Below are 27401 nucleotides of genomic sequence, written 5' to 3' on the forward strand. Positions count from 1 at the left end.
GGCTGAGAGCTAGGGAAGAGTCTAAGGTGAGCTCACAACCCATCCCTTTCTGTTTCTGCCTTGAGTGCATGCTGAGTCTCTCTGTTCTGCATCAAAGGGACACCTCGGTGAGCCGTCACCTGGCTACAAAGGAGGGGCCTCCCTTTCCTGCTCCTGCCTCTCGTAGCTGATTGTACGTATGTGGGAGTTGCAGCCGCGATGGAGTATGTGTGTGTGTTTCTAGTTTTGGTGCTAGATTTCTGTGTAGACTTTGGGATACTGCTGGGAGCCTTGATGCCCATTGTTTGGAGAGAGCCTGTTCAGTGTCTCCACAAGTGTGTGAGGAGTCATGGGTCCTGTTAGGCCCAGGGTCCTTGAGCTGCTTTGCTCAGGCCAGCTGTCTCCCATCCCCACAAGTAAACCGGCCCTTTGAGGCACAGAGGAGACACATGCAGCCTCTTGGTTCGAGCTGGTGTCTGGGGCGCTGGGAGAGAGAACACAGCTGAGTGGGCCATGGGCCCAGTTTGGGGCAGCTCAGGGGCTCAGGGCCTCTGGGCTGGAAGGCTGGCACTCAGGCAGACTTGGCTAATCTTGCACCCTGGTTGTGGGGATCCCTGGTAAGGACAGGAGGCTGCTTTTCCCCCTCCCTCCAGGCTATTGCTGGTGAGAGAGGCCTAGGCCACCTTCTCCTTTCTGACCTGGGTACAGGGGCTCCTGCTGGAGGCTGGCATCCCCTATTATCTGCCTGCCTAAAAGAAAGACAGAGGAGGGTCTCTGACCCACATATCTGTGGCCCCATGAGGGTCCTGATTCAGTCCAGCTTCTGGAGGAGCAGGCTAGCATGGCCCCATGCATTTCCTTAACCCACGCTTGGGGAGGAAATAAAACAAGAACTGTCATTCCCCTAGGCTGGAGTCTTGTGGGCGGGGGAGAGGGGGGCTGCTGAGTGGCTCTGAGACTGTTCTGGCCACATCTGGGAGCAGAAGTCAGGGCCCTGCCCAGGGCACCACATTTTGCATGTGAGAAGCACAATTTGCCTGTCTCTGACCAACAGAGTCTGCCCTGGGGCAGACCCCAGCTAGGCCCTCTGCATTCCTGGCCATGCACTCATGCTCCCCAGTCCTGGTTCTTCTGAGGATTCAGAAGAGCATCTTGGAGGTGAAGCATGGGGGCTATGGTAGGAGCATGCTTGGGCTCCACTTAAGTCAATCTAGAGGCGTCCATGGTACTCAGTTCAATTTGCAGGGGAAAGTTCTGCTGTCATTGACCACATCTAGGGGCAGAGCCACTAGCCTGGGCCCTGCAGGGGGTGCTAGGTACTGGGCTCCTGTGGTCAGGAAGGACGCTGGGGGCTGGCCGTCTTCACACTGCTGCACGTCCTCAACCATTAACACTGCCCACAACACAGCTTTGCAAGGCTGGGGAAGAGATGGGCCTTGAATCAGATTACCTGGGGGGACCACCAACTCTGCTGTTTGGGTTATCCTGGGCAAGTGCCCTCCCCTATAGAGACTGCACATCTGCCTGTGAGAATGGGCAGAGTTACTCTGCAGGCTGTTACAAGTATTTATGGTAATGTGTTTCAAGTCTGGGAGACCTAGCTGGTCACCCAGTGGTTATTTGTAGGTAAGGTACTTACACTGAGGACAACCTCTCACTGGGACTGTGAGAGATTTTTCTCTCTCTAGCCAGAGATGGATCCTTCTGAGTCAGGGCCCTTCTGAGTGAGGGCCAGTGCACTGAAAGGGGTTCAGAGGCAACTGTGGTGGAACTGATTTCGGACGCACGCAGCGGTGCCAGTTTGCAGCAAGCAGCAGGGAGCCATTGCTGGAAGCAGGCTCTTACTTTCCCAGTCTGGAAGTCCTAACCGCTGGACCACAGTGGAGCTGAAGAGGAAAAGTTAAAATTTTACATCACCTCCTTCTCCTTCTGCCTCTGTAACTCAGCTTGCCCCTTGCAAAGTCTAGATCACGTAGGTCACGTAGTCTCAAAAAGCGGGGACTTGCAATACTAGGAACTGGAGTTTATCTCACTCACCCTTGTCCTGCTCTTCGAAATCGTCCAGCCCCTGCAAATCTGCCTAATCATGCCTGTCCAAGCCAGGCATCCCCCTCCCCATCTTGACCACTGTACCCGTGCGCGCAAAACCCCTTAGTTTAAACCAGCCTATTAACAGCCAGTGTTGCCCACTACAGTCTGTCTAGAAAAACTCTGTAATCCCTTTGTTCGGGGCTCAGAGGTTGGGGTGTTGACTCCTCTGGGCCCACCAGCATAATAAATTTGAGTTCTCTAACTCTCCAAATGTTGTGCTTCGTTTCTCGAGTACTGGTTTCTGCAAGAGAGCCAGCAGTTAGGCTAGGGTCCCTAGTCTTCGCCTGCTTAGTCAAGAATGAGGTGAGGCGGTAGAAGGTAAAGGATAAAGTAAACAGTTTATTGAAAAGAAAAGTACATATGGAAAGGCACACAGGTGAGCTCAGAGAGAGAGAGTCTCGCCTTTTTGAAGTTTAAATCCTTTATAAGGGGGCGGTTTCCCGGGTCTTTGTCTCCCCTCAGGCCAATCATCTTTCTCGCTCTCCCCCTGGTCAGTTTGTCTCAGGACCCTCACCTGAGGTTTGTGCACATACACCTTAGCCAAGATGGATCTCAATGTGAAGGCTTCTGGGAGGAGCAAGACTCATTACGGCCTGGAATATCCTCTGATTTTCGACTCCAAGGAGCCATCCTGAGCACGTGTAATGCCTCCCTTATCCTTTACGCAGGCAGGGTTCTTGCCTCTCTTTGTCCTTGTCATGATTATTCCCTTGAGATGTTTACAAGACACAAAGGCTGGCTATTTACCCTGTTTCTGTGGTCACTTCCATTTTGGAGAGGAAACAGGAGGCTGGTAGTAAATTCCTCAGCAGGAGCCCACCTATCTCTAGCCTCAGGAAATTCAAAGAGGAGCTGGGTGATTGTAAATATCCAACCTGGAGCCTGTCTATCTCCTGCCTCAGAAGCAGAGGCTCAGGAACCTGGCAGCGGGACGGGATCTGCACACCCTGGTGTTGCCTCCTTGTGCTTCCCGGCCATCGGGAATCAGTGAGCGCTAGACAAGTCGAGGTCTGGGCACAAGACTTAGGACAACTTGACGGGAAGAAATGTAAAAGTAAGGAAATTCTACCTGCTAAGATTCTAAGTTACAGCTCTCCCATTTCCCTCTAGGACACATTATTTAATGCCCTGAAAGTGAAAATGTTAGTCCCTTAGTCCTCTCCAACTCTTTGCGACCCCATGAACTGTAGCCCTTCAGCCTCCTCTGCCCGTGGAATTCTCCAGGCAAGAATACTGGAGTGGGTTGCCATTCCCTTCTCCAGAGAACTTCCTGAACCAGGGATCGAACCTGGGTCTCCTCCATTGCAGGCAGAGTCTTTACCATCTGAGCCACTAGGGAAGCCCATTTAATGCCCTAGGCTTCTGAATATTCTCAGGGAGCTTCCATGACATCATCCACTTTCACACTTGCATCTTTATTAGAAACCTTGCTTACACGAACTTTTCCTGTGTAAGCTGTTGACGAATCCTTCTGCTCCTGCAGCAGTGCTCCCGGACAGTTTTGGCACCAGGGACCCGTTTTGTGGAAGGAAATTTTTCCACCGACAGGGACTATACAGGGGGATGGGTTCCGGATGATTCAAGAGCTTTACATTTGTTGTGCACTTTATTTCTATTACTATTATATCATCTCCACCTCAGATCATCAGGCATTAGATCCTAGAGGTTAGGGACCCCTGCTCTGCAGAACATTCCATCATCCTTTGTCCTCATAATCACACACAGCAGGGAGAAGCTGAACTAATGACCTCGTTGACCCCCCCCAACCCCCCGTGGCTCCGAGTCTAAATGAGAAGGAAGGTGGGTCTTGTTAAGCATCGGGAGAGAAACGTGACCCAAAGTAGAGGGGAAACTACTGGACGGAAAGGAGGTGGAGGCAGTTCCAGGCGTGGGAATCTGGTGGACAATGGAAGGGCCCTGAAGGCTGTCCTGGGGGAACAGGGCTGGGAAAGCTGAATGAGGGCATTTCCTGAGCTGAAAGGAACCTTGCGGTGGTTCCCAGGGGATATGACTTCCATCTTACCCAGGGGGCCTGCCAGGGTGTGTGGCTGTATCTGATGTGACCAGGACTCAGCCAGCTCTCTCATCGCCTGGCCTGGTTAGGGGCATGGACCCACCCCCAGAGGCTCGGAGCTGAGGCCAGGAGTCTCTCATCCCTCCAGTTGCTTGGCTGTTCTTCAGCTCATCCATCCATTCTAGAAAAGTAATCTTGCAGGTTTTCACAGGTCACTGTTGTAGGCTGAATGTTTGTGTCCCCTCCTTGGTTGAAACCCTAACCTCAGGTGATGGTGTTTAGAGGTGGGGCCTTTGAAGGGTAATTAGATTTTAAATTAGGGTAGGAGGTAGGTTCTCCGTGGTAGGATTAGTGGTTTTATAAAAAGAAGAGAGGGGGATTTTCTGGTGGTCCAGTGGTTGAGGCTCTGTGTTCCAATACAGGTTTGATCCCTGGCAGGACTAAACTCCCACATAGTGTGGGAGAACTAAGTTCGCAGGCAACAAATACTGATTCGGCACTTCTCTGGGGCGCACATGCTGCAACTACCGAGCCTGCGCACTATGAAGTCCAAGCGCCTCAAGCAGCTACTGCGCATGTGCATTCTGGGGCACACCTTCTGCAACTACTGAGCCTGCGCACATTGGAGCCCAGGTGCCTCAAGTAGCTACTGCGCATGTGTACTCTGGGGCACACTTACAACTACTGAGCCTGTGCACTCTGGAGCTCACGTGCTGCTGTTACTGAGCCTTCGCAGCTCTAAAGCACAGGTGCCTCAAGGAAAGGCCCGTGTGGCACAACAACTCGGACGCAGCCAAAAAACAGAATAAAGTAATTAATTTTAAAAAAAAGAGAAGAGGAAGAGGTAAAGGTCACATGCATTAATAGCGAGAAGACAGTTGTCTGCAGGCTAGGAAGAGGACTTCCACCAGTAACGGAATCTGTTGGCAGCTTGACTCAAGACGTACAGCCTTCAGAACGGTGAGAAACGTTGTTTCTTGAGAAACGGCAGTGTTGTTTAAGCCCCGTCCTCTGTGGTGTATAGTTACAGTAGAGACAGACCCCTTTTGCTTATTCAGCACATCACGAGCCTGGGAAGAGAAATCCGGGGGAGAAACAATGGCTAACACCAACCCCTGGAAGCTGTTGGGAACCTCCGTGGGTATTTGAGAGCCAGGAGTCTGTCTAGCTGAGGCTGGGTGAACAGGTGAGGGTGGGATGGCTGATGAAGGTGCAGAGATGGATGGGATCTTGATACCAGAGAATCTCATCAGCCTATTGTGACAGTCTAGGATATTTAAATAGAATTTATCTGTTTGGCTGCGCTGGGTCTTAGTTGTGGCGTGCAAGCTCTTAACGCGGCATATGTGCTCTCGTTCCCTGATCAGGGCTGGAACCTAGGTCCCTTGCATTAGGAGCTTGGAGTCTTAGGCCCTGGAGAACCAGGGAAGTCCCGACCATCTGGTACAATTTGAAAACCCAGAAAAATTTCTGCAGGGGAGGGACAGGACATGATTTGGGGGGCGGGGGTAGGAGGGGGCTGTGGCTTATGGGATCTTAGTTCTCTGACCAGGAATTGAACCTGAGCCCTCAGCAGTGTAAGCGCTGAGGCCTAACCACTGGGCTGACAGGGAACTCCCTGTTTTTTTAAAAGCTCTCTCAGGCTGCTGCGTGGGGTAGAGGCTGGGGCTGGGGCAGGTGCCAGGGTGATGGCGCAAGCAAGAGAGAAGCAGTGGAGGTGTCGGGAAGTGGCTTGGCTTGAGGTCTGTCTTTGAGATAGAACTTACACGACTTGTTAACAGTGTCGTGTGCGTCGATGAGAGCTGACTTCCGCACGAGAGGCCAGAGTTAGAGGATAGATAATGGCAAGATGAGGAGAAGGGTAGGTAGCGGAGGAGTGGGCAGCCCTGGGCGCCGTCAGGAGCTGCGTGGTTCAGGTGCTTGTTTATTGGCCATCAGTGATGTACAGCTTGAACTGAAACCCAGGGTGGCGTGTGTGTTGGAGGCATGGAGAGATCCTCAGAGAGGATCCACAGAGAGGGGAAGCCTGGCGTGCAGTCAGAGATGAACCCAGTGGGCGCTCAACATTCAGAGAACGACCAGCTCGGGAAGGAGGAGGAAAGTCAGGAGAGGTCAGTGGCCTAGAAGCTTAGAGAAAGCTATAAAAAGGCTAAGGACACCCACCTCAAATACCAATGAGAGGCAAACAGAACGGGCCGCTGGATTTGGCAAAGACAAGCACGATGTGGCAAGAAAAGAGTGGCCTCCACAAAGAACAGGCTGAAGGACCAAGTGGGGAGGGCTAAGCAGAAAGGGCAGAACAGAGGCAGCAGCTAGGTGGGGCTCAAGACCGAGGGAGAGCTTGTTTTATTACAGGACGGTGAGCGCCTGCTGCAGGCCCACGGGAAGAAGGTAAGAGCCGGTTGCAGAAATGCACAAGAAGCTGTGGGACTCAGAATACTAGGGGCAGGAGTCAGGGGCAGGAGCACGAAGGATTGGAGACCACAGGTGCAGCGAGCGCTGGAGGACTGCTGTGACAGAGCAGCCTGCACTGCCCGACTTTCACAGGGAAGTGTGAGGGCCAGGGCCGGGGGGAGCAGCGGCCGCAGCACTGACTGTTCAGTGTGGGGAGAGGCTTGGACTGAGGCGGCTGCAGCTGCGGCTTGTGCCCTCAGAACTGCTTGGGGTTGGGGCACAGCTGGGCCGGCCACTGCCTGGCAGGCATTAAAGCCGTGCTGACTTCCCTGTTCTGCCTCTTGGTAGTGCTGCAGTGAACACTGGGGTGCCTGGTGCACGTGTCTTTACAAATCAGTTTTCTCTGGATGTATGCCCAGGAGTGGGATTGCTGAATCTTATTTTTAGTTTAAGGAACCTTCATACTGTTCTTCACAGTGGCTGTACCAACTTACATTCCCACCAACAGTGTAGAATGCCCCCTGACTCATTCCGTTTTCTCCACACCCTCTCCAGCATTTATTGTTTGTAGATTTTTTTGATGGTGGCCATTCTGATGGTGTGAGGTCATACCTCTATGTTTGGCTGAGTAATATTCCATTGTATATATGTAATCTTTGACAAAGGAGGCAAGAATATACAATGGAGAAAATACAGCCTCTTCAGTAAGTGGTGCTGGGAAAACTGGACAGCTACATGTAAAAGAATGAAATTAGAATACTTCCTAACACCTCTACATAGTTTTGATTTGCATTCCCTGGTGATTCTCAGATGATAAAGAATCTGCATGCAGTGCAGACCTGAGTTTGAGTCCTGGGTTGGGAAGATCCCCTGGAGGAGGGAATGGCAACCCACTCCAGTATTCTTGCCTGGAGAATTCCATGGACAGTGGAGTCTGACAGCTACAGTCGCCAGGTGGACACGACTTTGAGTGACTAACGCTTTCACTTCTAATAATTAGCTATGTTGAACACATCTTTCCATGTTTGTTGGCCATCTGTTTGTCCTCTTTGGAGAGATGTGTTTAGGTCTTTGGCCAATTTTTTGATAGGGTCGTTTGTTTTTGATATTGAGCTGCATGAATGAGCGTCTTGTTATTTTGGAGACTAATCCTTTCTTGCTTTGTTTGCAAATATTTTCCCCCAAAGAGGGCTATCTTTTCATCTTGTTTATGGCTTTCTTTGCTGTGCAGAAGCTTTTAAGTTTAATTAGGTCACATTCGTTTTTATTTTCATTACTCTAAGAGGTGGGTCAAAAAAGATCTTGCTGTGATTTATGTCAAAGATTGTTCTGCCTATGTTTTTTCTAAGAGGTTTATAGTGTCTCACCTTACATTTAAGTCTTTAATCCAGTTTGAGTTTATTTTTGTGTATGGTGTTAGGAAGGATTCTAATTTCATTCTTTTACATGTAGCGGTCTGGTTTTCCCAGCACCACTTACTGAAGAGGCTGTATTTTCTCCTTGTATATTCTTGCCTTTGTCAAAGATTGCATGTATACAATGGAATATTACTCAGCCAGAAAAAGGAACAAATTTCTGAGTCTTTTGTAGTGATGTGGATGGACTGAGAGTCTGTCATAGAGAGTGAAGTAACTCAAAAAGAGGAAAACAAAGATTGTATATGAGCACATGTATGTGGAATCTAGAAAAATGGTACAGGTGAGCCTATTTGCAGGGCAGGAGCAGAGATGCAGATGTGGAGAACGGGCATGTGGCCACCACCGGGGAGGGGCTGCTGCTGCTGCTGAGTCGCTTCAGTCATGTCCAACTCTGTGGAGGGTAGGACGAATTGGGAGATTGGGCTTGACGTATTACCACCATGTGTAGAACAGATGGCAAGTGGGAAGCTGCTGGATAACGCAGGGAGCTCAGCTCCGTGCTCTGTGATGACCTAGAGAGGTGGGACGGGGCAGTGGGAGGCAGACCGAGTTTAAAGGGATGAATGACTTTTTGATTCAGTAGCCAATAAAAAGAGGAACCCTGATTTAGACAAGAATTTATTTTCTGGACTACATGTTTACCATAGATTAAAATTAATATAATTTAATTCACATACAAAGACAACTGTGGAGGGACTACCTGGATACAGTGTGACTTGGGGTAGGTGGAGTAACTTAGGGCACAGCACATTCAGGCCTGAGCAGATACCAGCTTGCTCATACCGGAGAAGTAGGATTTCTCTCTTTCGCTCATCATTTCAAAATGCAGTGGCCTCCTGCAGAAGTTGCACTCGGCTGAGGAATGTGGCTTGAGTTCCAGCCCAACTCGCTTCCATGTGGCCAGCAGATGATCTGTGAGGAGCAAGTTTTTTTAAATTAGAGGAAGTACATACCCAGGACAAATGGACAATGATAACTTTTACACAAGTGTTCACAGCAGCATTCTTTTTTTTTCATAATAGTCAGAAAGTGGAAACAATCCAAACATCCACCAATTGATGGATAAACAAAACATGGTATATCTGTACTGAGGAGAATTATTTGGTAGGAATGAAGTGCTGATTCAAGCTACAACGTAGATGAAACCTTGAACACACTGTGCTGTGAAATAAGCCAGGCACAAAGGGCCATATACTGTACGACTCCATTTCCATAAAATGTTATGTACAGGCAAGTCCACGGACAGCAAGTGGATCAGGGCTGGGATGTGGCTGCTAAGCGGTGTAGTTTCTCTCTGAGGTGATAAAAACGTTCTGGCATCAGAATGCTGACGGTTGCACAACATTACTTCAAAGCCACTGAATTATGTGTTTTGAAAGGTCAGAATTTGTTTTATCTGAATTCTATCTTAATAGGCTGTTACTTAAAAAGTAGAGAAAACCCAGGTCTGGCTTTACTTTACACCCTTCAGAGAAGAAGTCGCTCCCACATGGCTGCACTGTGTGGAACGGATCATTCCTTGCAGGGGAGCCCGAAAGGCTGGAGGCAGGGAACCACCGTGGGTGGCGGTGGAGGCTCAGGAGGGCAACACACCTCCGAGGCAGAGGCAGCTATGAGTTTAGTCTCTGCCTTCAGCTGGACGCAGGTGGAAAGGCCTGCGTTATACAGAACTATGAGAATATGAAATGCTGAACAGAAGGGGTTAGGTGTGTAGTCGGTTTTCAGAGAAGAGAGAAGTGCAGAGCTGAGCTCTGGAGGCCCGGGCAGGCTTAGGCTGTCAGAGGCATCTCTCCTGCAGCAGCCACCACTGGGGGTCCCTGAGCCACACAGACAGAGGCATGGATGGGAACAATGAGCGGACAGCAGGCTCCCTCGGTGCTTCCCGTGAAGTGGAGCAAACGACTAACCGTCTTTCACACTTCTGTACCACCTGAGAATATTCTTAATTACTTGGAAAAAGAAGAGACAAATCTGAATGGCTTGAATTATAAATGCTGCAGACAGCTTCACGCCACTCTCCTGCGGGGCTCTGGCGGCTCCCTGGCTACTCACCCACGAAGTAGCTCATCATCTGCGGCGTGTGGTGGGGCGTGGGGGCGATGCGCAGCAGCTCCTCGCCCCGGGGCACTGTGGGGTAATTGATCGCTTGGACATAGATATTATGTCTAGTCATTAGTTCATCACAGACCTCCGTGTTTTTAGCAGCATCTGCCACCTAAGATTGATAATAACAGAAGATAAGGCTGGAACCAGACAGCAGAGACTAGTCACACGCGTGTCCAAGTGGCTTGGGCTCGACCTGCATATGCAAGCCTGGCAGAGAGGCTGCCCCGACACCTGCAGTTTAAAGGGTTGTTTACCACAGATCAGAGAACTGAAACCATAGTAGAAGTAACTTTCACACTGATCTCCCTCCCAGGATCCAAAGCGGGGAAGCGGGAGCTCCCATGAGCCTATTGTGATGGCAGTGGGTGTGTGCACCCTGGGGATGAAGGCAGCTTTGGTGATACCAGCTCTGTTACTCAGATGAATTCAACTGTGACGCCAACAGGGCTGCCCTTTGTAGCAGGCAGAGCAAGACCTATGTCACGAGGCAATGAATAAAAAGCAATACTTTAGAGCTAGCCAAGCTCCAGCTTTCAGAGCTTCCCAGACACAAGCTCTGTGTTTACCCTGTCAAGGCTAGTGTGCTGGAGAAGGAACCTCTGCTCCAGCCTGCTGGGCTCAAAGGCTTCATTCTCATTGTGAAGTCAGCCAAAGGCAGAAACATGGCAGACGGCCACTGGCTACAGCCCTTGGGCCCAACAGTCACCCTGCCCAGCCCAAGTTCAGGAAGGCGTGAACTAGAACATCTCCTGGTCAAGTGCAGAGACCCAGCCCCCAGCAAGTCCAGTCACAGACAGGTCATTACCCGGACAGGGATGATGTGACTGGGGCAGTGGACCACTGGCAGGCCGGCATCCATCAGCATCTGCCTCATGAGCTTCACGTTGCGCTGGTGTTGGCGGCGAAGTGCCTGGCCCTCAGCGCTCCTCAGGATCCGCACAGACTCCAGTGCTCCAGCCAGCAGCATGGGCGGCAGGGAGGTGGTGAAGATGAAGCCCGCTGCATAGGACCGGACGGTGTCGATCAGGGCACTTGTGCTGGCGATGTACCCTCCAACGCAGCCAATGGCTTTGCCTAGGAGGAGACGGGTTCATTTATTACAGCGACTGCCCTAAGTGTGCACAGTCAGGCGCTGCAGAGCCTCAGAACACTTATTCTTCTCTCTCTCCTTTGTTTGTCCTAAGACTGAAATCAAGGGACAGCAGCCCATTTCCAAAAGGGAAAAAGCTGAGAATGTTATGAAAGGTCTTGCCCAAAGTCAAATGGCCAAGCTAGTGTCTGATCAGGATCAAAGCGCAGGTCTCCAGACTAGGTCTGGCACCAGCGGCTGGTCCCAGCGTGCCTAACACCAAGTGCCACCTCCCCTCTGTCCTCCCTGCCCACCCAGGTCGCCTGCATCTTCCGCACTCTGCACTGGGCCTGCTCTGGACAGGGTCCAGCTGGGTGCTCACTGTGTTACCCTTGAGGCCAGAAGGTCGGCTAGCTAAAGACACGTAATTTGTTTTGGCAGGACTGGTATTAATTTCTACTTAAGTAATCACAAAACTCCAACAAGGAGTGTTTGCTGGATAGACATGAAAACTCAGACCCTGTTATGGTTGATTTAGGGCTGGCCTCATTTTTCCTTCTTCTTGAGTTCCCTTATATAATTGGTATCTCAGGTTTCAAGATTAAGGACTCCAGAAGAGTCCTCCTCGATCTTAAAACATTATGTTCTGTAATTAACATTCTTGCTTCAACCCCACACACGACTGGACTGGTATAAGCTGTCACAATGGAAAATTTTTCTCTCCAGCCCTTTTCATCTCTCAGGGACCATACCTTCAAAGGGCCCATGTCATGAGAGCTCTTTACAAGAAAAGGGCAGCTGGAATCAGGACAGGACGCTAGAACGAGTTCTCCTCCGGGCAGGGCTCTGCCCCAAGAGCCCCAGGCTCTCCTGGTCTGCACGACATTCTCATGCCCCTTGACGGGGCTGAAGGATACTCTTTTTTGCTTGCCATTCCTTTACCAAGTACAGGCTGCAAAGTGGCATTTTAGCCAGCCACTCCAGCCGCTTTACTAACTTCTGAAATTCTCAAATTTGTATAGATGACATTTTTATCTCATAGACGAAGAGAAGGCCTATAGTAATTGTCTGTATACTGTTCACTTTCATTCTTCCAACTGAGGTGGGGGTCTGCTGTTACCTCCATGAGGAAACTAAGGCACAGAGAAGTTAACCACCAATCCAAGGTCACACCGATAGTGAGTTACACAGGCAAGACTTACACCCAGCAGGCAGCATGGCTATGGAGTCTGGAGTTGCTCCAAGAGACGCTGCCTCTCAACTAGGAGGAGCAGAGGATATACAAGGACACTGGGTGAACTGGACTGTCCCCACGTGCTAGGGACAGAGCTCAGCGCTTCACACCCAGCACCTGGACCTGTAGCTCCAGGAGAACAGCACAGAAATTCTTTCTTTTAATTTCTTTTTAATATAAAGGAATAATCTGATGTAGAGAGAGTAAAGGCCATTGTCGTGGTATATACCTAGACCCACAACTACGTTTGGAATGAGCTCAGAGGGCAACAAATGGTACTTCTGTCTTGTCAGGCTATGAGATTTACTTTGATTCTGCTGGCCAGGCCTCGATGACTCAAGGGATCCTGCTAAACTGTGCCACTCACTGAGAAAATAAAAACTTGCTCAAAAAAGTGCCCCAGGCTTTAGATGCTATCAGACCATCCCCTCACCTGACCCATTAGACCAGCAGCTGTTGGTTTTGTTGTTCAGTTGCTAAATTTTGTCCGACTCTTTTGCAACCCCATAGACTAGTCCCCAGGCTCCTCCGTCCATGGGATTTCCGAGGCAAGAATACTGGAGTGGGGTGCCATTTCCTCCTCTAGGGGATCTTTCTGACCTAGGCATGGAACTCTCATCTCCTGCACTGGCAGGTGGGTTCTTTACCACTGAGTCAGAATTTAATTTTAGTATGGATTACAGACTGTGCAGGGCACACATACCAAGTGTTCCAGAAATGATGTCCATTTTTGGCATAACTCCATCCCGATCGCCAATCCCTCCGCCTTGCAGCCCGTAGAGCCCCACTGCGTGGACCTCATCCACGAAGGTGATTGCTCCAAACTCGTGGGCCACATCACAGAGCTCTTCCAGCGGGCACACCGCCCCTGAGGAGAGACCACAGACCGCGCTGAAGCACTCGCTGCGTCACGGATTTCTCTTTTGGTAAGTATTAGAACACAATAACTTACCTTCTAAGATATTTTTAATATTGGGGAAAGCAATGAACTTCCCCCAGTGTCTGGACTGTTTTGAGATTTGGAACTTAGTAAAAACCAAAGTAGAATATCTACAATCATCCAAATCTATAGTGTCCCCCAACTACAAAATCCTGGCAGGAAGTGAAAAGAAAAGAAACTACAAAAATAACGTCACGCTTTTAAGTTCAGGCCTTGTATTCATTAAAAGTTTTCAGGCTGGCCTCTAGATAGACTTACCGTCCATTGAGTGGACAGTTTCAAAGGCGACAATCTTGGGCACGGCAGGGTCGGACCTTTGCAGCAGTTCTCGGAGGTGGTTGACATCGTTGTGGCGGAAGATGTACTTTGGCACTCCGCTGTTCCGAATCCCCTGGATCATGGAGGCATGGTTCCCAGCGTCAGAGTAAATCTCACAGCCTAACAAGACAAAAATGCGCTTTATTGCCATCTGTACCAAAGCTAAATTACTTTCTCAACAGTCAAGGACAACAGACTTTGCCCTGAAAATGCTACTTTGCCCCGTGGGAAAAAGACCCTGCATGCCAGTTTCTTTCTGGCAAAATAACTAACTAGTGCTTCTCCTCTGAGAAGGCCCATATATATAAAATAACCCAGTGGCACACAGTTAATCTGCTTTTAAATCTGGCTGCCTCACTCCAAACTCAATCAAAAGATAACTACACATGATTAAGAGACTTCTCCAAAAGATTTTCTTGGAATACGAAGCACACTGGAAGCAATTACTGTAAGGACAAGCGCTGCAAGTCTGATTCTTCATTGTTATCCTGCTCTACTGGAACTCAGAATGTAACACTTCATGAAGTGTTAACTCAGTTCAGGAGTTCCTAGCGTATCTCTTGAGTGGTCTGGGTAAGTCTTTTCTGTCATCTTCCTGTTACTACTAAGAAACCCAGACAGTTCTAAGGCACCCACAGCAGGCTTCCTACCTGGCATCATCTTAGCCAGAGTGAAGAGGGTCGAGTCATTGGCCACAAAACACGAGGAGAACAAGAGTGCGGCATCTTTCCCATGGAGGTCAGCCAGCTCCCGCTCCAGGTCCACGTGGAATTTACTAGTTCCAGAAATATTTCTAGTACCCCCTGCTCCAGTACCATGCTGTTTCAAAGTGTCTCTTAAAAAAAAAAAAAAAAAAAAAGGCAGACAGAAAATACATCTCATGGTTCTGAATACTGTAAGAACAGTTCCTCCCTCTAGGATCCAGGAGACTGAAACTGATGTTGATGTAGCGCTTCTTTCCCTGTGAATATGGGGCCAGAAGTTTCAACCACTTCCTGTCTAGACTGAGTGGGAGAAAGCCTCAACACCGGGGTGATGATGCCTCTGGGGGGATCAAGAGCAAGTGTTCACTTACCAGTCTTAGTTTAGTTAATTTACAAAGGTTTCTTTTCTCTGACAAACATCTCTTTCTCCAATAACATGACCTCAGGCTCTAGAGGGACCTCTTGACTGTCAGTTATACCCTCTGCGAACCAGTCCCATAGTCTTAGGCTGTCTCTATTACTAAAGCTCAGACTGGGCTCTCTCTGGCAAGCCTGCTTGGGGAATTTGGCCAGCAACTCTCTCAGGTGTCCATACCACGGCAAACCTCCTGAAGGACATGAACTACGGGCTCTACCATCCCATGCTACTCGATTTGTATTTCTCCATCCACACCTACAAGGCAGGGCACGCATGTGCAAGACTGCTCGGTATAAGAGGGGTCCTTGCTTATGGAGAGGTTGGAAGTGAGCAGACATATAGTCAACGAGCCCATAAACTTGAACCCTCGCACAAAGAGGGGCTCTATCAACTACTTACACTTTAGAATTCTCTAAAATTAATGTGTACATATTTTTAAAGGCTAAAAATTTAGCTTTAAAAATTTTCCCCTATAAAAGATCCAATCCCTGTAAATTATCAATGTCTTGCTAAGTCATGCTTATGCCAGTGGTACCTGAAAGCTGAGAGCTACTTACATGACGGCTCCACACACCCGTGGGTGGCGACTCATTCCTAGGTAGTCATTGCTACACCAGACAGACACTTGCTTTTTGCTGATGAGAGAGTCCGAATAGTCGTCTGCCATGGGGAAGGATTGCGCCTTCCGGTTCACAGTTTTGAAAACTCGATAGCTATGGTCATTTTTTTTCTCATCAATTTTCTTCTCAAAGAAATGATCATACTGAAAAGTGCAAACAGCTAAAAACCAAACAAAAGATGGTACAGTCTGATGGTTAAAAAGCACATCTAGGCTTTGGTGAAGACCTGGGTTCCCATCCCAGCTCAGTCACTTGGCAGTAGGGAGGTTCTGGACAAATGAAGTACTCATCTGGGCAAGTTTCTTAATGCCCTCATCTTAAGACTGTATATCTCAAAGGACACTGTATGTGCCAAGCATTTAACATAACCCCCACCCTGATAGCTCAGTTGGTAAAGAATCCTCCTGTAATGCAGGAGACCCCAGTTTAATTCATGGCTCAGGAAGATCCCCTGGAGAAGGGAAAGGCTACCCACTCCAGTATAATGGTCTGGAGAATTCCATGGACTGTATACTCCATGGGGTTGCAAAGAGGCGGACACGACTGAGCAACTTTCACTTTTCACTTTCCGTGAGCAGAACAGTAGGTGCTAAGAGAGAGGAGGCAGGCTCTCAACAGGACTGGCATTTACTATAGACAAGAGCATCAACCTGCATCATGTTTTTTTTAAATTAATTTGGCTGCACTGGGTCTTATTAATAGTTGCAGCATGTAGAATCTTGTGTTAGTTGTGGTATGAGGGATCTTTAGTTGTGGCGTGTGGAATCTAGTTACCTTACCCGGGATGCAACTCGGGTCCCCTGCCTTGGGAGTGCTAAGTCTCAATCACTGGACCACCAGGGAAGTCCCTGGGACATGGTTTTTAATCCTCAACTCACCATGCAATGATATGTTTGATCTGATGTATGTTTAAGTTATAAACGGCCTTCCACTGGGCAAATATCAAGGAGACTTACATTTTGGCAAGTTATCTCGAAGAAGGTGGGACACTCCTTCTGGTCGTTGCTTTCGCATGATATCCTGAAAGTTCTTCAACAGTCCATTCAGCTCCCCTCCTTCGGTCTTCACGTTAATCACACTGGGATTCACTGAGGTTTGGACAACCTCTGGAATACAAGTAACAAGAGGCACAGGGGATCAGTGTTCTATTCTGAGTCCACAATGCCTTCCAGACATATTGTCAAAAATGGCTTACTGCCTAGTTCATAAAAATAGCCCATCATAACCAAAGTGAGATGTAACTGAATATATGAAGCCTCTCTTCTTTAGTTACTGTTTGGTTTTGTTTTCAGAGCTACCAACCAGCTTTAAGGAACATTATAAACTCTGAAGCTTTTTTTTTTCCCCCCTGGCTGGTTAGCATGCCTTCCCCATTGCACCCCCCAACCCTAACTGAGACAATTTTCTTTCTAGAAAACAATTCCAGCCATTTGATCATTTCTGCTGGTGAGGTTTCTTGGGGACCTTGTGTGTTCCATGGATACAGCCACAAATGAATAAAGGCTACTACACAGCTACCACCACTAAGACAGCTTGGGAGTCCTAAGCACTAACTGCAGTAACACTGTTTTTTCCCTTTTATCCCCCCAGATGATGGGAAAGAAACACAGGGCAACCAGTTAACAGTTTATGCCTACGGGGTATTTTCAGAAATTAGTTACTGTAAAAGCTGGTCACACCCTACACAACACAGAGAAAAGAAACTCCCACATTTTACCACACAGTCCCCTATCTGGATGACCTGTCTCCTTGGCCCTAAAGAGGAAGATACGGTCAGAAATACTCCCCTAGTAATAGCGCAGACAAATCTGAGGGTCTGGAGAAGCTGAAGGACCTCTTCACTCTAGTGAGGGTCCCTGGCAGTTTACCTTCCCTCACGGCATGCATCTCCTGCACATCTTCCTGAAGCGCCAGGCTGGCTTTGCGGAAGACGCTGCTGCCGCCCTGGCTCATCTCGGCTGCCAGGAAAGGGCACTTGCTCCCAGTGCCCTGGCTCGAGGCGAGGGAAGGGTGTCCAGACGGAAGCTGTGTGCCATCTGCAGTCTGCTGGGATCCATCAGAAGCCTGCTGCGATCCGTCAGGAACCTGCTGCACTTCGGCTTTGGCGGTTTTATCCTCTGAGGGGGGAAATGGAAAAACTGAAGCATCGGATCTGGCTGCTCAGGACACGGAGGCCCACTTGTTTCTTTCTCTTGTTGCCTCGAAGGCACACTTTATACTTCCTCTACCTCAGGATCTAGACACCAGTTTATTCTTACTGGGTTCTGCAAATTCAACTGCTTTCCCATCTGTCTCACTGGAAACAATGCTCCTGTGAAGAGTTAATTGGCACAGTCCACCTACTGCTCAAACCCACAGTATCTCTCACTTATCAATCCCCAAAGTAGTACTTTCTAGTTCTAGATGGCCCTGCATTCTTGAGTTGGATTATTTTCAGTAAATCTGCCCCAAGTACACGCAGCATATTTCATGAGAGGACACACTCTTGAAGGTATTTGGAAATGGTCATACAACTTTTTCTCTGCTAATATTTTCTAGACCAAAAACATTCACTGGTTTAGATTCTTGACCAAAAAAAAGCATGCTGTTGCTTAACATATAAACTATCAGTTTTCTCAAAATGGCTCAAAGAAGTTCATGACTTAACATAGTTGGCTGGGAATTAATTTCCTAGACTTTCCTCTCCCCTTGAGCAAAGGTGGTCATCTTCCTTCTGGAAGTCTTTCATCATCCTGGGACACTCCTGTGAGTCACAGGCCACGCTCTCCTATAACTTGGGTAAGATGTCTCCATACAGTAATACAGTTTTTATTAAAATCTTCTAAAAGGAAAGTTAAAAAAAACCCCAGAAATGGGACTTTCCTGGCAGTCCAATGGTTGCTGCTGCTGCTGCTGCTAAGTTGCTTCAGTCGTGTCCGACTCTGTGCGACCCCAGAGATGGCAGCCCACCAGGCTCCCCTGTCCCTGTTAGGACTCTGCATTTCCATTATACGAGGGCACAGGTTCAATCCCTGATCAGGGAACTATGATCTCATATGCCATGTGTCATGGCCAAAAAAATTGCTTTCATTTTTCATTCACTATAAAAGTCATTAAATAGATATTCAGTGTGGGAAGTCTGGAAAAATAGAGTTCTATCATTCAAAACATAACCATTAAAAAAAATAATAGTAAGCATTTCAGGACTTCCCTGGTGGTCTAGTGGCTGCGACTCCAGAATTCCACTGCTGGGGCTCAGGTTCGGTTCCTGGCTGGGGACGTTGCACATGCTGTGCGGTGTGCCAAAACAAAGAGACCAGAAAGCCAACAGCCCCCCGCCATAACCCCTGCAGACAGCTCGGCATATTAACTGTCTTTTCCCCTTTTGGGCGCGTTTAGAAAAAGTTTTACTTATTCTGTATGTTGTTGAAGTGAAAGTCACCTAGTCATGTCTGACTCTTTGTGACCCCATGAACTACGCAGTCCATGGAATTCTGGCCAGAATACTGAAGTGGGTAGCTGTTCCCTTCTCCAGGGGATCTTCCCAACCCAGGGGTCGAACTCAGGTCTCCCCCACTGCGGGCAGATTCTTGAGCAGCTGAGCCACCTGTATGCTTGTTTTAATATGCCCTTTTCATTATCAAGATCTATATAAGCTAGTAAATATTATGAGTATCATTTGGGATGGTTACATAATGGTCTATCAAGTGGATAAGTCACATTTTACTCAACCAGGAATATAAGAGGAATCTATTGCTAGGACAGACTGGTAAAACAGGGTTTTGATTGTTCAGTTAAAAAAAGCCATAACTAATTCCTAAACAATGGTACGGAGGAAAAAAGAATCCTACAAAGGATTAAATCCTTTCTACTAAAAGAAAAAACATTCCTTTCTTACAAGTTCACACCCAAAGAACATACCTAACAAACCTCTAGGGTACATTATTCCCCAGAATTAAGTGGCATCTGAAAAGTTGAATTCTCTCCTGGAAAAGACTAGAACTCAATCTCTGATCTCTTTATGAAAAACAAAATTTTAAAATTCATATACAAAGATATATGTGTTAAAAAAAGTTACTACTTTGACAAATTCTGTATGATTCCATTTAAGTGACATTTCTAGAGTAGTCAGAGAGAGATTCTGTTCGATCATGTCTGCCAGGGCCTGGGGGAGGAAAATGGGAGGGGGGAGTTAGGATTGAGTTGCCACAGTTTCATTCTGGGACAATGAAAAGAGTTCTGGACACTGCATGGTGGTGATGGCTGCAGAACAATATGAATATACTTAATACCACTGTATGATTAAAAGTGGTTGCAATGGGAAGTTTTATATTATATGTACTTTGCCACAGGAAAAAAAAAATGTAAAAAAGAGAATAAGGACAGCATGCTTGCATTTAGTTGGAGCTGTGTTACTAGTTCTGGCCAACAGCTGTTATGTGTTGCTCCCTGGCTAAAATACCCAAGAGCTGGTGGGGATCAGTGAGTATCTGATGATATTAGGAAGCTGCATCATCTTTTAGACGTGATAATGGTACCGTGATGGTGGTTTTAGAACTCGTGTCTTTTAAAGGTACAATACTGATATTTACAGAGATTTCTGGAACCAGTTTCAAAATAGCACAGTGGGAGTAGACACGGTAAATGAGGACACAAGTGAAACAAACCTGGCCCTCACTGATTACTGTTGTTCAAAATCGAATTCACTGTTATGAAAAGTTTTTAAAAGATGAGCTGATGTGAGACCTTCTCACTTTCCCGTCATGCGGTAGTGACCCAAAAGCCATCGATTTCAGAGGTAAAGCTGTAGGACACCAAAGTGTGAACCCCAGGTCACTGCTTAGAAGAAAATGGCCCTGATGACCCCAAGTGTGAACAACATGACCTACCTTGAATGAACAAGATAGAAATCTTTTGTGTGTTAAGCCCGTGAGATTCAGGGGTTGCTGGATACCTCACTGTAGCCTAACGTAACTGAAAAGCACACAGGCACAGTTGACTTTCTGGGTTTTCCTGGTGGCTCAGATGGTACAGAACCTGCCTGGAGAAGGAAATGGCAAGCTACTCCAGTACTCTTGCCTGGAGAATCCTGTGGACAGAGGAGAGTGACAGGCTACATAGCCCATGGGGTCGCAAAGCGTTGGGCCCAACTGAGCAACTAACAGAGTTGACTTTGAAGATGGTTTAGTCTGGAATCGCCCATGTGGCCTGGAGCCAGACAGAAAGATGAAAGTATAAGATAAGTGACGGTCTGAGACTTCCCTTAGGGTCTAGTGGCTGAGACTCTGCTCCCCAATGCCGGAGGCTCGGGACTGATCCCTGGTCAGGGAACTAGATTTCACATGTTACAACTAAGACCTTGGTATAGCCAAATAAACAAGTGATTGAAAAAAAAAAAAGGTGTGACTGCCTAAGTAATTAGCAGGAATTTGGGAAGGCATAGCACAGAGAAAGCAGTTGAGGGCAAAAGACACAGGTCAGGCAACATAGCAAAGGGAAGGAAAAAAAAGAAGAAAAAAAAAAATCACAACTTTAGAAGTTACAGGCTTCCAGATTCCATCTTTACAGAAAGATTCCAGATTCTTAGGCTTATATGAATGAGGCACTGACAAACTCCCAACAGATACCAACATGCAATCCATAAGGTGGAACACTGGCCACTGTTTCACCTTTAAAGATGTGAAAACTGAAAGTGCCTACTTTGTGGAGTTAGGATGATGATTCCATGAGATGATCTATGCAGAGAACTGAGCCTGGCACAGAGTAACCCCCTCAGCGTGACCCTCATCAGCACTGTGCACAAGAACTGCTTCCAGGGTCTTGTAATGAACGCAGACATCCCACCACCCTCTGCTTCATTGCTAAGGACACTTACTCTCATTAGCTGGAGGGGTTTCTGTGACCTGCTGGCAGAGGACTGCTGAAGTGGACAGGGCCCGAGGGGCTGGCTTGGCCCCAATTTCCATCATCTTAGGGCAGTTTTGGGCATAGAACAATAGAGATTTGCCTGCCTTCTGCAGAAAGGCTTGAGGCACTCGGGATAAGAATGGGCAGCGACGAACAACAGTCTCCATCTCCCGGAGGTACACTGATCCTGCACAAAGATGAGGAGTGACACCAACACTTGTTAATACTCGTGCAAATACCCCCCCAAGGTCACTGGATTGTCACCTGAAGTTTGTAGCAAGGGTACCCTGGGATACTAACGAGTCTCACTCAAAAATGTCTAAGGGCAGCACTGATGAGGGACTAAGAAGTGGTGATCACACGCAACCCAGATCACCATCTCCTTCATTCCCCAGCGCCCTACAAAGGCACCTGCAAAGCTACTTTACCAAATACTGTAAATAACGATGATTAATAACCAAGGGGTTGGGACATTAGGGACAAGTCAGGAACAGGTCTGGGAAGTCAGAGGCTCCTTGAGGAAGATGCACAGTGTAGATAAGACACCTTGGCACCCACCCAGGTGGTGAAGTGAGGCCAGGGAAGAAGCTACTGTCATCCATCCAGGCAGAGAGGACTCTTAGGGATCCTGATCGCCTTCTGGTCCCCACACACTCCCAAACCTCTCAAGAAGGCATCCAGTCCAGCCCTGGGTTCCTGAGGCCAGGATTTCCCCGAGGGTATGCCCCTACTGTTCCATGAACTGGGCATAACAGAAAGGAGAGGCTTACAGAAGGCCAAGGGTACAAGGGGAAGTGCAGCCTGAACTAACTGGGAAGAAGCAACGGTTAAAAAACCAGGGCCTTGGGTCTGGCGGAAAGCGGTGGTCCTGGGCAGGGGAGGTCAGAAGTTACGGGTAGAGGTGGGGGAGGAAATGTCTAGGACTTGAGATTAACGAGGTGTCTAAGACAGAAATTGGAAAGCGGTTAGGGTTAGGGTTAAATGGGGAATGGCCATTCGAAAGCGGTCGGTTAAATTGGGAATGGCGGAAGGGGCCGATGTGGTAGGAGATCGGCCACAAAAAAAGTTGACCCCGAGGTGGTGGGTGATTAGTGCGGTGGGGGATGGGGTCCCAACGGCTAGGGCAGCGGGCGCCGGCAGGCAGGGCACGCGGGGGTCGGGTTGCCCCCGGCTGCGCCGCAAGAGGAGCGCGGGGCCCTCACCTGCGCGGGCAACTCGGCGGAGGTGGCGGAGGCCGCAGATACCCAAGTGGAAGCGTCGCACCAAGCCTTGCCCTTGTCTGCGAGAACCCTCCGGCCGCGATCCCTGTCGTCCTAATATACACCCAGGCGGGCAGCTGCGCTTGCGCCGTGGGGCGAGTGCGGCCTCTGCGCAGGCGTGCCACGGAAAGGGCGGGGCGAGGCGAGCAGGCGCTCCTCCTGGACTTTGACTAGGTAGGGAGGGGTTTACTGGGACTGCCTGTAGCGGGGATGAAGTGCAGTGCTGTGGGCGGATACCTTCATCCCGCACCGCCTTGCCGCTTCCCCCACCAAGTACCCCTATGCTTCAGAACCATTTGTGGGGCATAAAAGGGCAGAGGTGGGGGAGGGGGGAAAGCACCTCTAGGGGAACTGAGGCGTTCAGTTCAGTTCAGTTGCTCAGTCGTGTCTGACTCTTTGCGACCCCATGAATCGCAGCACGCCAGGCCTCCCTGTCCATCACCAACTCCCGGAGTTCACGCAGATTCACGTCCATCGAGTCCGTGATGCCATCCAGCCATCTCATCCTCTGTCGTCCCCTTCTCCTCCTGCCCCCAATCCCTCCCAGCATCAGAGTCTTTTCCAATGAGTCAACTCTTCGCATGAAGGGGCCAAAGTACTGGCGTTTCAGCTTTAGCATCATTCCTTCCAAAGAAATCCCAGGGTTGATCTCCTTCAGAACGGACTGGTTGGATCTCCTTGCAGTCCAAGGGACTCTCAAGAGTCTTCTCCAACACCACAGTTCAAAAGCATCAATTCTTTGGCGCTCAGCCTTCTTTACAGTCCAACTCTCACATCCATACATGGCTACTGGAAAAACCATAGCCTTCACTAGACGGACCTTAGTGGGCAAAGTAATGTCTCTGCTTTTGAATATGCCATCTAGGTTGGTCATAACTTTTCTTCCAAGAAGTAAAGTGAAAGTGAAGTCGCTCAGTCGTGTCCGACTCTTTGGCGACCCCATGGACTGTAGCCTATCAGGTTCCTCCGTCCATGGGATTTTCCAGGCAAGGGTGCTGGAGTGGATTGCCATTTCCTTCTCCAGGGGGTCTTCCCGACCCAGGAATTGAACCTGGGTCTCCCATGTCATCTGCATATCTGAGGTTATTGATATTTCTCCTGGCAATCTTGATTCCAGCTTGTGTTTCTTCCAGTCCAGCATTTCTCATGATGTACTCTGCATATATACGGCTCTAAAAATAGGTACTATGGGAATAGAGGAGAGAGGGGAAACTAGGAGTTCCAGACCAGGATCTTAAGCAGTATCTGACCCACCCAGGCTTATTTTTATGTGGGTGGGAGTGGGGGAAAGGGAGGGACAAAGGAAGCTTCCGGGAGGAGATGAGACTGGACTGATTTAAGCATGGTGTGGTCCTGGGTCCTGGGGGTGATTTCCAGGGACCTGGAGCGAGGGATTCTAGGAGCAGAAGTTCAAGGAGACCTATCCGTCGCACTTTGTGGTCTGAGATAAAGGGACTTAACCTGATGCAGAGAAGGAGCACGAGGAACAGGGCTGGCTGGAACCCACACACTACACACTCGGGGGCCGGCGGTGGAAGCATGGGGTCTGACCGGTAGTTGGGGTCTGGCACATATTGATTATTTTTATTTTCCATTGTGGGCTGTCCAAAGTCCCTTGCTGGCCGCCTGGTCTGGGCACCAACTGAGTGACTCAGGGCTTTCTCCCAGAGTTGAACTGGCCCTACCTCCTTTGAGTCTCTTCCAGACCACACCTGTAGGGTAGAGCTTGATACAGCCCTGTCAGGAACGCCAGCCTGGCCTCCTTGCTCCACACCCTTCCCAGCTTAACTTGGGCTTGGTTGAGCTGGGCCTGCACCAGGCTCAGGGGTGCTCTCCTCTTGTCCTGAGGAAAGGGCTGCCCAGGTAGCTCCTTCCTCAGGTGGGTGTTAATTAGAGGGACAAAGTCTAGAGTGATGGTCGTCAAGGTGGGTCCAGTACCTCCCAGTTGCCTCTCTCCGAGTCTCCAGCCAGCTGCCAGACAGGTGAAGGAAGTCAACCTGCAGAGGAGGCACCAGGGTCTGAAGTGGCACTGGGGCCAGTTCAGGGGTCCAAGATGAGGGCTTTGCCTGGGGATCTAGGGCTCAACTCTGCCCCATCCTGCTGAGGGGCCCTGTGCAGTGCCCAACAGCTGGAGAGAACGTAAGTGAAAAGATCAGACTCAAGTGCAGCCAGAACAGAGTAAACATGGCACTGGGCACTTTGCCCATCCCTACCTGAGCAATGGGATCATAAACCCCATTCTGCCTACCTCGCGGGGCTGTTTGAGTGATCAGAGGCAAAGCAGAAGCTGGAAGAACAGGATATCAGAGCTGGACATGGGTTCTAACCTCAGCTCGATCTTGTTTGATCTCAGGTAGGCCACAACCTCTCAAAGGCTCTGTTCTTCCTTGTAAAGCTCTCCAGCCTTGCCACTTGTGTTTGGCAGAGGGTCAGGTGAAGTCATGGATTTCAGAGGCCAATTGTTTAAACCAACAAGTTTCCAGCCCTCTGGGAATTTCCTGTTTAATAGAAGGAAAGGTTAGGAAACAGAAGACTCCCACAGAAAGTGAAATAGAATGTTGTAAATAATTCCAGATGGAGGAAGAGGCCATTACTCCAACAGGCACTGAAGGAGAGGGGAATCCCAGCTACAAGGAAGGCTTCCAGAAGAAAGGTACTGGCTGGAGGGGTGGGTGTCTGTGGGACTGCAAGACTGATGGGTGAGGCATAGAGTGGGAAAACCCAGCTCTGTCCTGGAGGGCAGTGTGAGTCAGCTTGAATAGCTGGGCTGCAGGAATGCAGCTAGGTAGTTAGATTAGAAAGGTTACAACAGAGCTACATAGCTTCCCAGTATGGGGAAATAATCAGACCTAGGAATCTGCGTCTTAACCAGGCCTCCCTCCTGGTCATGTGGGGATAGGGTAGTTTGAGGCCACATCTTGGGAAATGCTGCACGAGTGGTTTCCAGATTGAGATCTTGCTTTTTTTTTTTCTTTTAAAGAACTTTATGTATTTACTTTTAAAAGTTTTGATGGCATTAAGTCTCCATTGCAGCATGCAGGCTTAGTTGTCCTGTGTCATGTGGGATCTTAGTTCCCCTACCAGGGGTTGAACCCATGTCCTCTGGATTGGAAGGCAGATGCTTACTTACTTGTTGGCTGTGCTGGGTCGTCACTGCTGCGTGGGCTTTCTCTAGTGGTGGCGCGTAAGGTCTCCTCTCTAGTTGTGGAGCGTGGGCTTCTCGTTGCAGTGGCTTTTCTTGTTGTAGAGCACAGGCTCTAGGGCGTGCAGGTTTCAGAGGTTGTACTACATGGGCTCAGCCGTTGCAGCTCCTGGGTGGTGGCGCATGGGCTTAGTTGCTCCAAGGCATGTGGGATCTTCCCAGATCAGGGATTGAACCTACGTCTCTTGCATTGGCCGGCAGATTCTTTACCATTTAGCCACCAGGGAAGGGAAGCCCTGGAAGATGGGTTTTTCACCACTAGACCCCCATGGAAGTCCCTGAGGCCTTGCTAGAAGGGCAAAGGCTAAAGCCATGAATTCTAATCTTGAATGTGCTACTTTTTGATTTTGCAGTCTTGGGCAAATTACCCCATGCCCTAAGCCTCAGTTTTTGCATCTGTAAAGTGAGAGTGCCCCTCTGTCTCAGTGGGTGGGCCCCATTTTGACACAGTTGAGATCCCTCTCCTGAGTTCAGCCTTCTTGCTCTCCTCTCCCTCCCTCTGCTTTTTCCTTCCCTCTCTTTTCTCCCCCTCACTGCTGTCTTGCCTCCCTCCTCAGAGCTGTGGTGTAAAACACTCATCTTATCACCCTGGTCCCGAGCAGGGGAGCCGAAGCCTCCATAGTTCAGGCAAGGTCAGGCTCCATTCTGGGAATGACGCTAGGACCCAGCCTCCCCGACTCCCCTGTCTGCGTCATCTTCACCGTCAGGGGCCGTTTCATCGTTTTCCATTCTGTGTCCGAGGAGCTATTTTTAGCAGGGATCACGAAGCCCAGGGACCTTGAGCAAGCTTCGTTCTTTCCTCTGGGCCTCAGTTTCCACATCTGCCAGCCAGGTGAGAAATCTTACCAGCCTTCCTGGAGACCCCAGTGGACGTGGGACAGTTTTGAAGACAGGCAAAACCCTCAGCCTGTGCTACTGATGCTCAGTGTGGCCTTGGGCCCGCAGTGCCCATTGGGGTGTTGGTACCTATATGAAGAATGGTGGGTGAGGGGCCAGCCTTGTAGAAGGGCTAGAGGTTATGGAAACAGCTCTGCTCTGCTCTGGAGGGTTGGAAACATGAGCTCCAGGGTTTATAGTCATCGGGCCCAGGAGTTATGATAGGAATTTGGGGGTTGGCTGGGACAGGAGGGTTCTGAAACACCCACCACTTGCCTTGTTCTGGTCCTTCCAGGCTCTGGCTTACCTGGGGCAGGCCTGGGCCTGGGTTCGTGAAGCCATCTGTGGGACAGGGGGTGGGCTCCTATTGACTAGGGGGAGAAGGGGCCACAGTGGAGCAAAGCCATCAAATGCTCCAGGAGGCAGGTCTAGGATGGTCCACAAGGAACAACACCCCGTACTCTTGTTGAAAGAGAGCTAGAAATGCCCCCAAAAGCAAACACTTATCTTCCCAGAGAGCCCCAGAGGAGCCCAGAATCTAACCTTCCAGCCTAGCACCCACAAACTGTGGCCCAGACAAGTTCTGTTTGACCTACACGGTGCTTTTAAAAATGTGAGTTAGTTGGCAAGATGTAGCAATCTGGAGATTGTTAAATTGAAACTCGGATTTTTAGCTTCTCTTGAGCACCCTGCAGGCCTGGAACCCCTGGGCTGGCCCAGGCAGGACCTGCTGTCTCCACTTTTCCACCAGCGTTCCCTCCAGGGATTTCCCAACCCTGAGGACATGTGATGTCCAAGCAGTGACAGCTGTCTGACCTTGTAGACATCTGAGTGTGTGTCTGTAGCTCTAACCCATTTTAGAGCCCAGGTGAC

General features: G+C 49.2%; 2 protein-coding genes across 3 annotated transcripts in view; one reads left to right on the plus strand and one right to left on the minus strand.

Moving 5' to 3' along the window:
* Nucleotides 8501–22536, minus strand: ALAS1 (5'-aminolevulinate synthase 1). The gene is made up of 11 exons (XM_005695886.3): nucleotides 22394–22536; nucleotides 21160–21378; nucleotides 17174–17422; nucleotides 16262–16411; nucleotides 15243–15465; nucleotides 14214–14398; nucleotides 13504–13683; nucleotides 13009–13173; nucleotides 10808–11076; nucleotides 9949–10111; nucleotides 8501–8808 (listed from the first exon to the last, which is right to left on the minus strand). Exons 2-11 carry the CDS (start codon nucleotides 21356–21358, stop codon nucleotides 8648–8650), a joined length of 1944 nt encoding a protein of 647 aa, XP_005695943.1. The 5' UTR covers nucleotides 21359–21378; nucleotides 22394–22536; the 3' UTR covers nucleotides 8501–8647.
* The window catches only part of POC1A (POC1 centriolar protein A), a 102067-nt gene continuing 99657 nt past the window's right edge, over nucleotides 24992–27401 (plus strand). Inside the window, exon 1 of one of the 2 annotated variants that reach the window (XM_018038440.1) lies at nucleotides 24992–25103. The gene's annotated coding sequence lies outside the window, so the exon portion shown is untranslated. The remainder of the gene's footprint in view (nucleotides 25104–27401) is intronic. The other variant, XM_005695888.3, reaches the window with a different exon arrangement.

Source organism: Capra hircus, chromosome 22, assembly GCF_001704415.2.
Source record: "Capra hircus breed San Clemente chromosome 22, ASM170441v1, whole genome shotgun sequence".
NCBI lineage: Eukaryota > Metazoa > Chordata > Mammalia > Artiodactyla > Bovidae > Capra > Capra hircus.

Bases quoted from the DNA above. Each gene is read 5' to 3' on its own strand.
- ALAS1 (XM_005695886.3), bottom strand. From the start codon at position 21,358: ATGGAGACTGTTGTTCGTCGCTGCCCATTCTTATCCCGAGTGCCTCAA. The intron at 13,174-13,503 runs GTAAGTCTATCT...GTCTCTCCTCAG, and splicing joins AACTGTCCACTCAATGGACG to GGGCGGTGTGCCCGCTGGAA. The intron at 8,809-9,948 runs GTGAGTAGCCAG...TGCTCCTCACAG, and splicing joins GATGATGAGCTACTTCGTGG to ATCATCTGCTGGCCACATGG.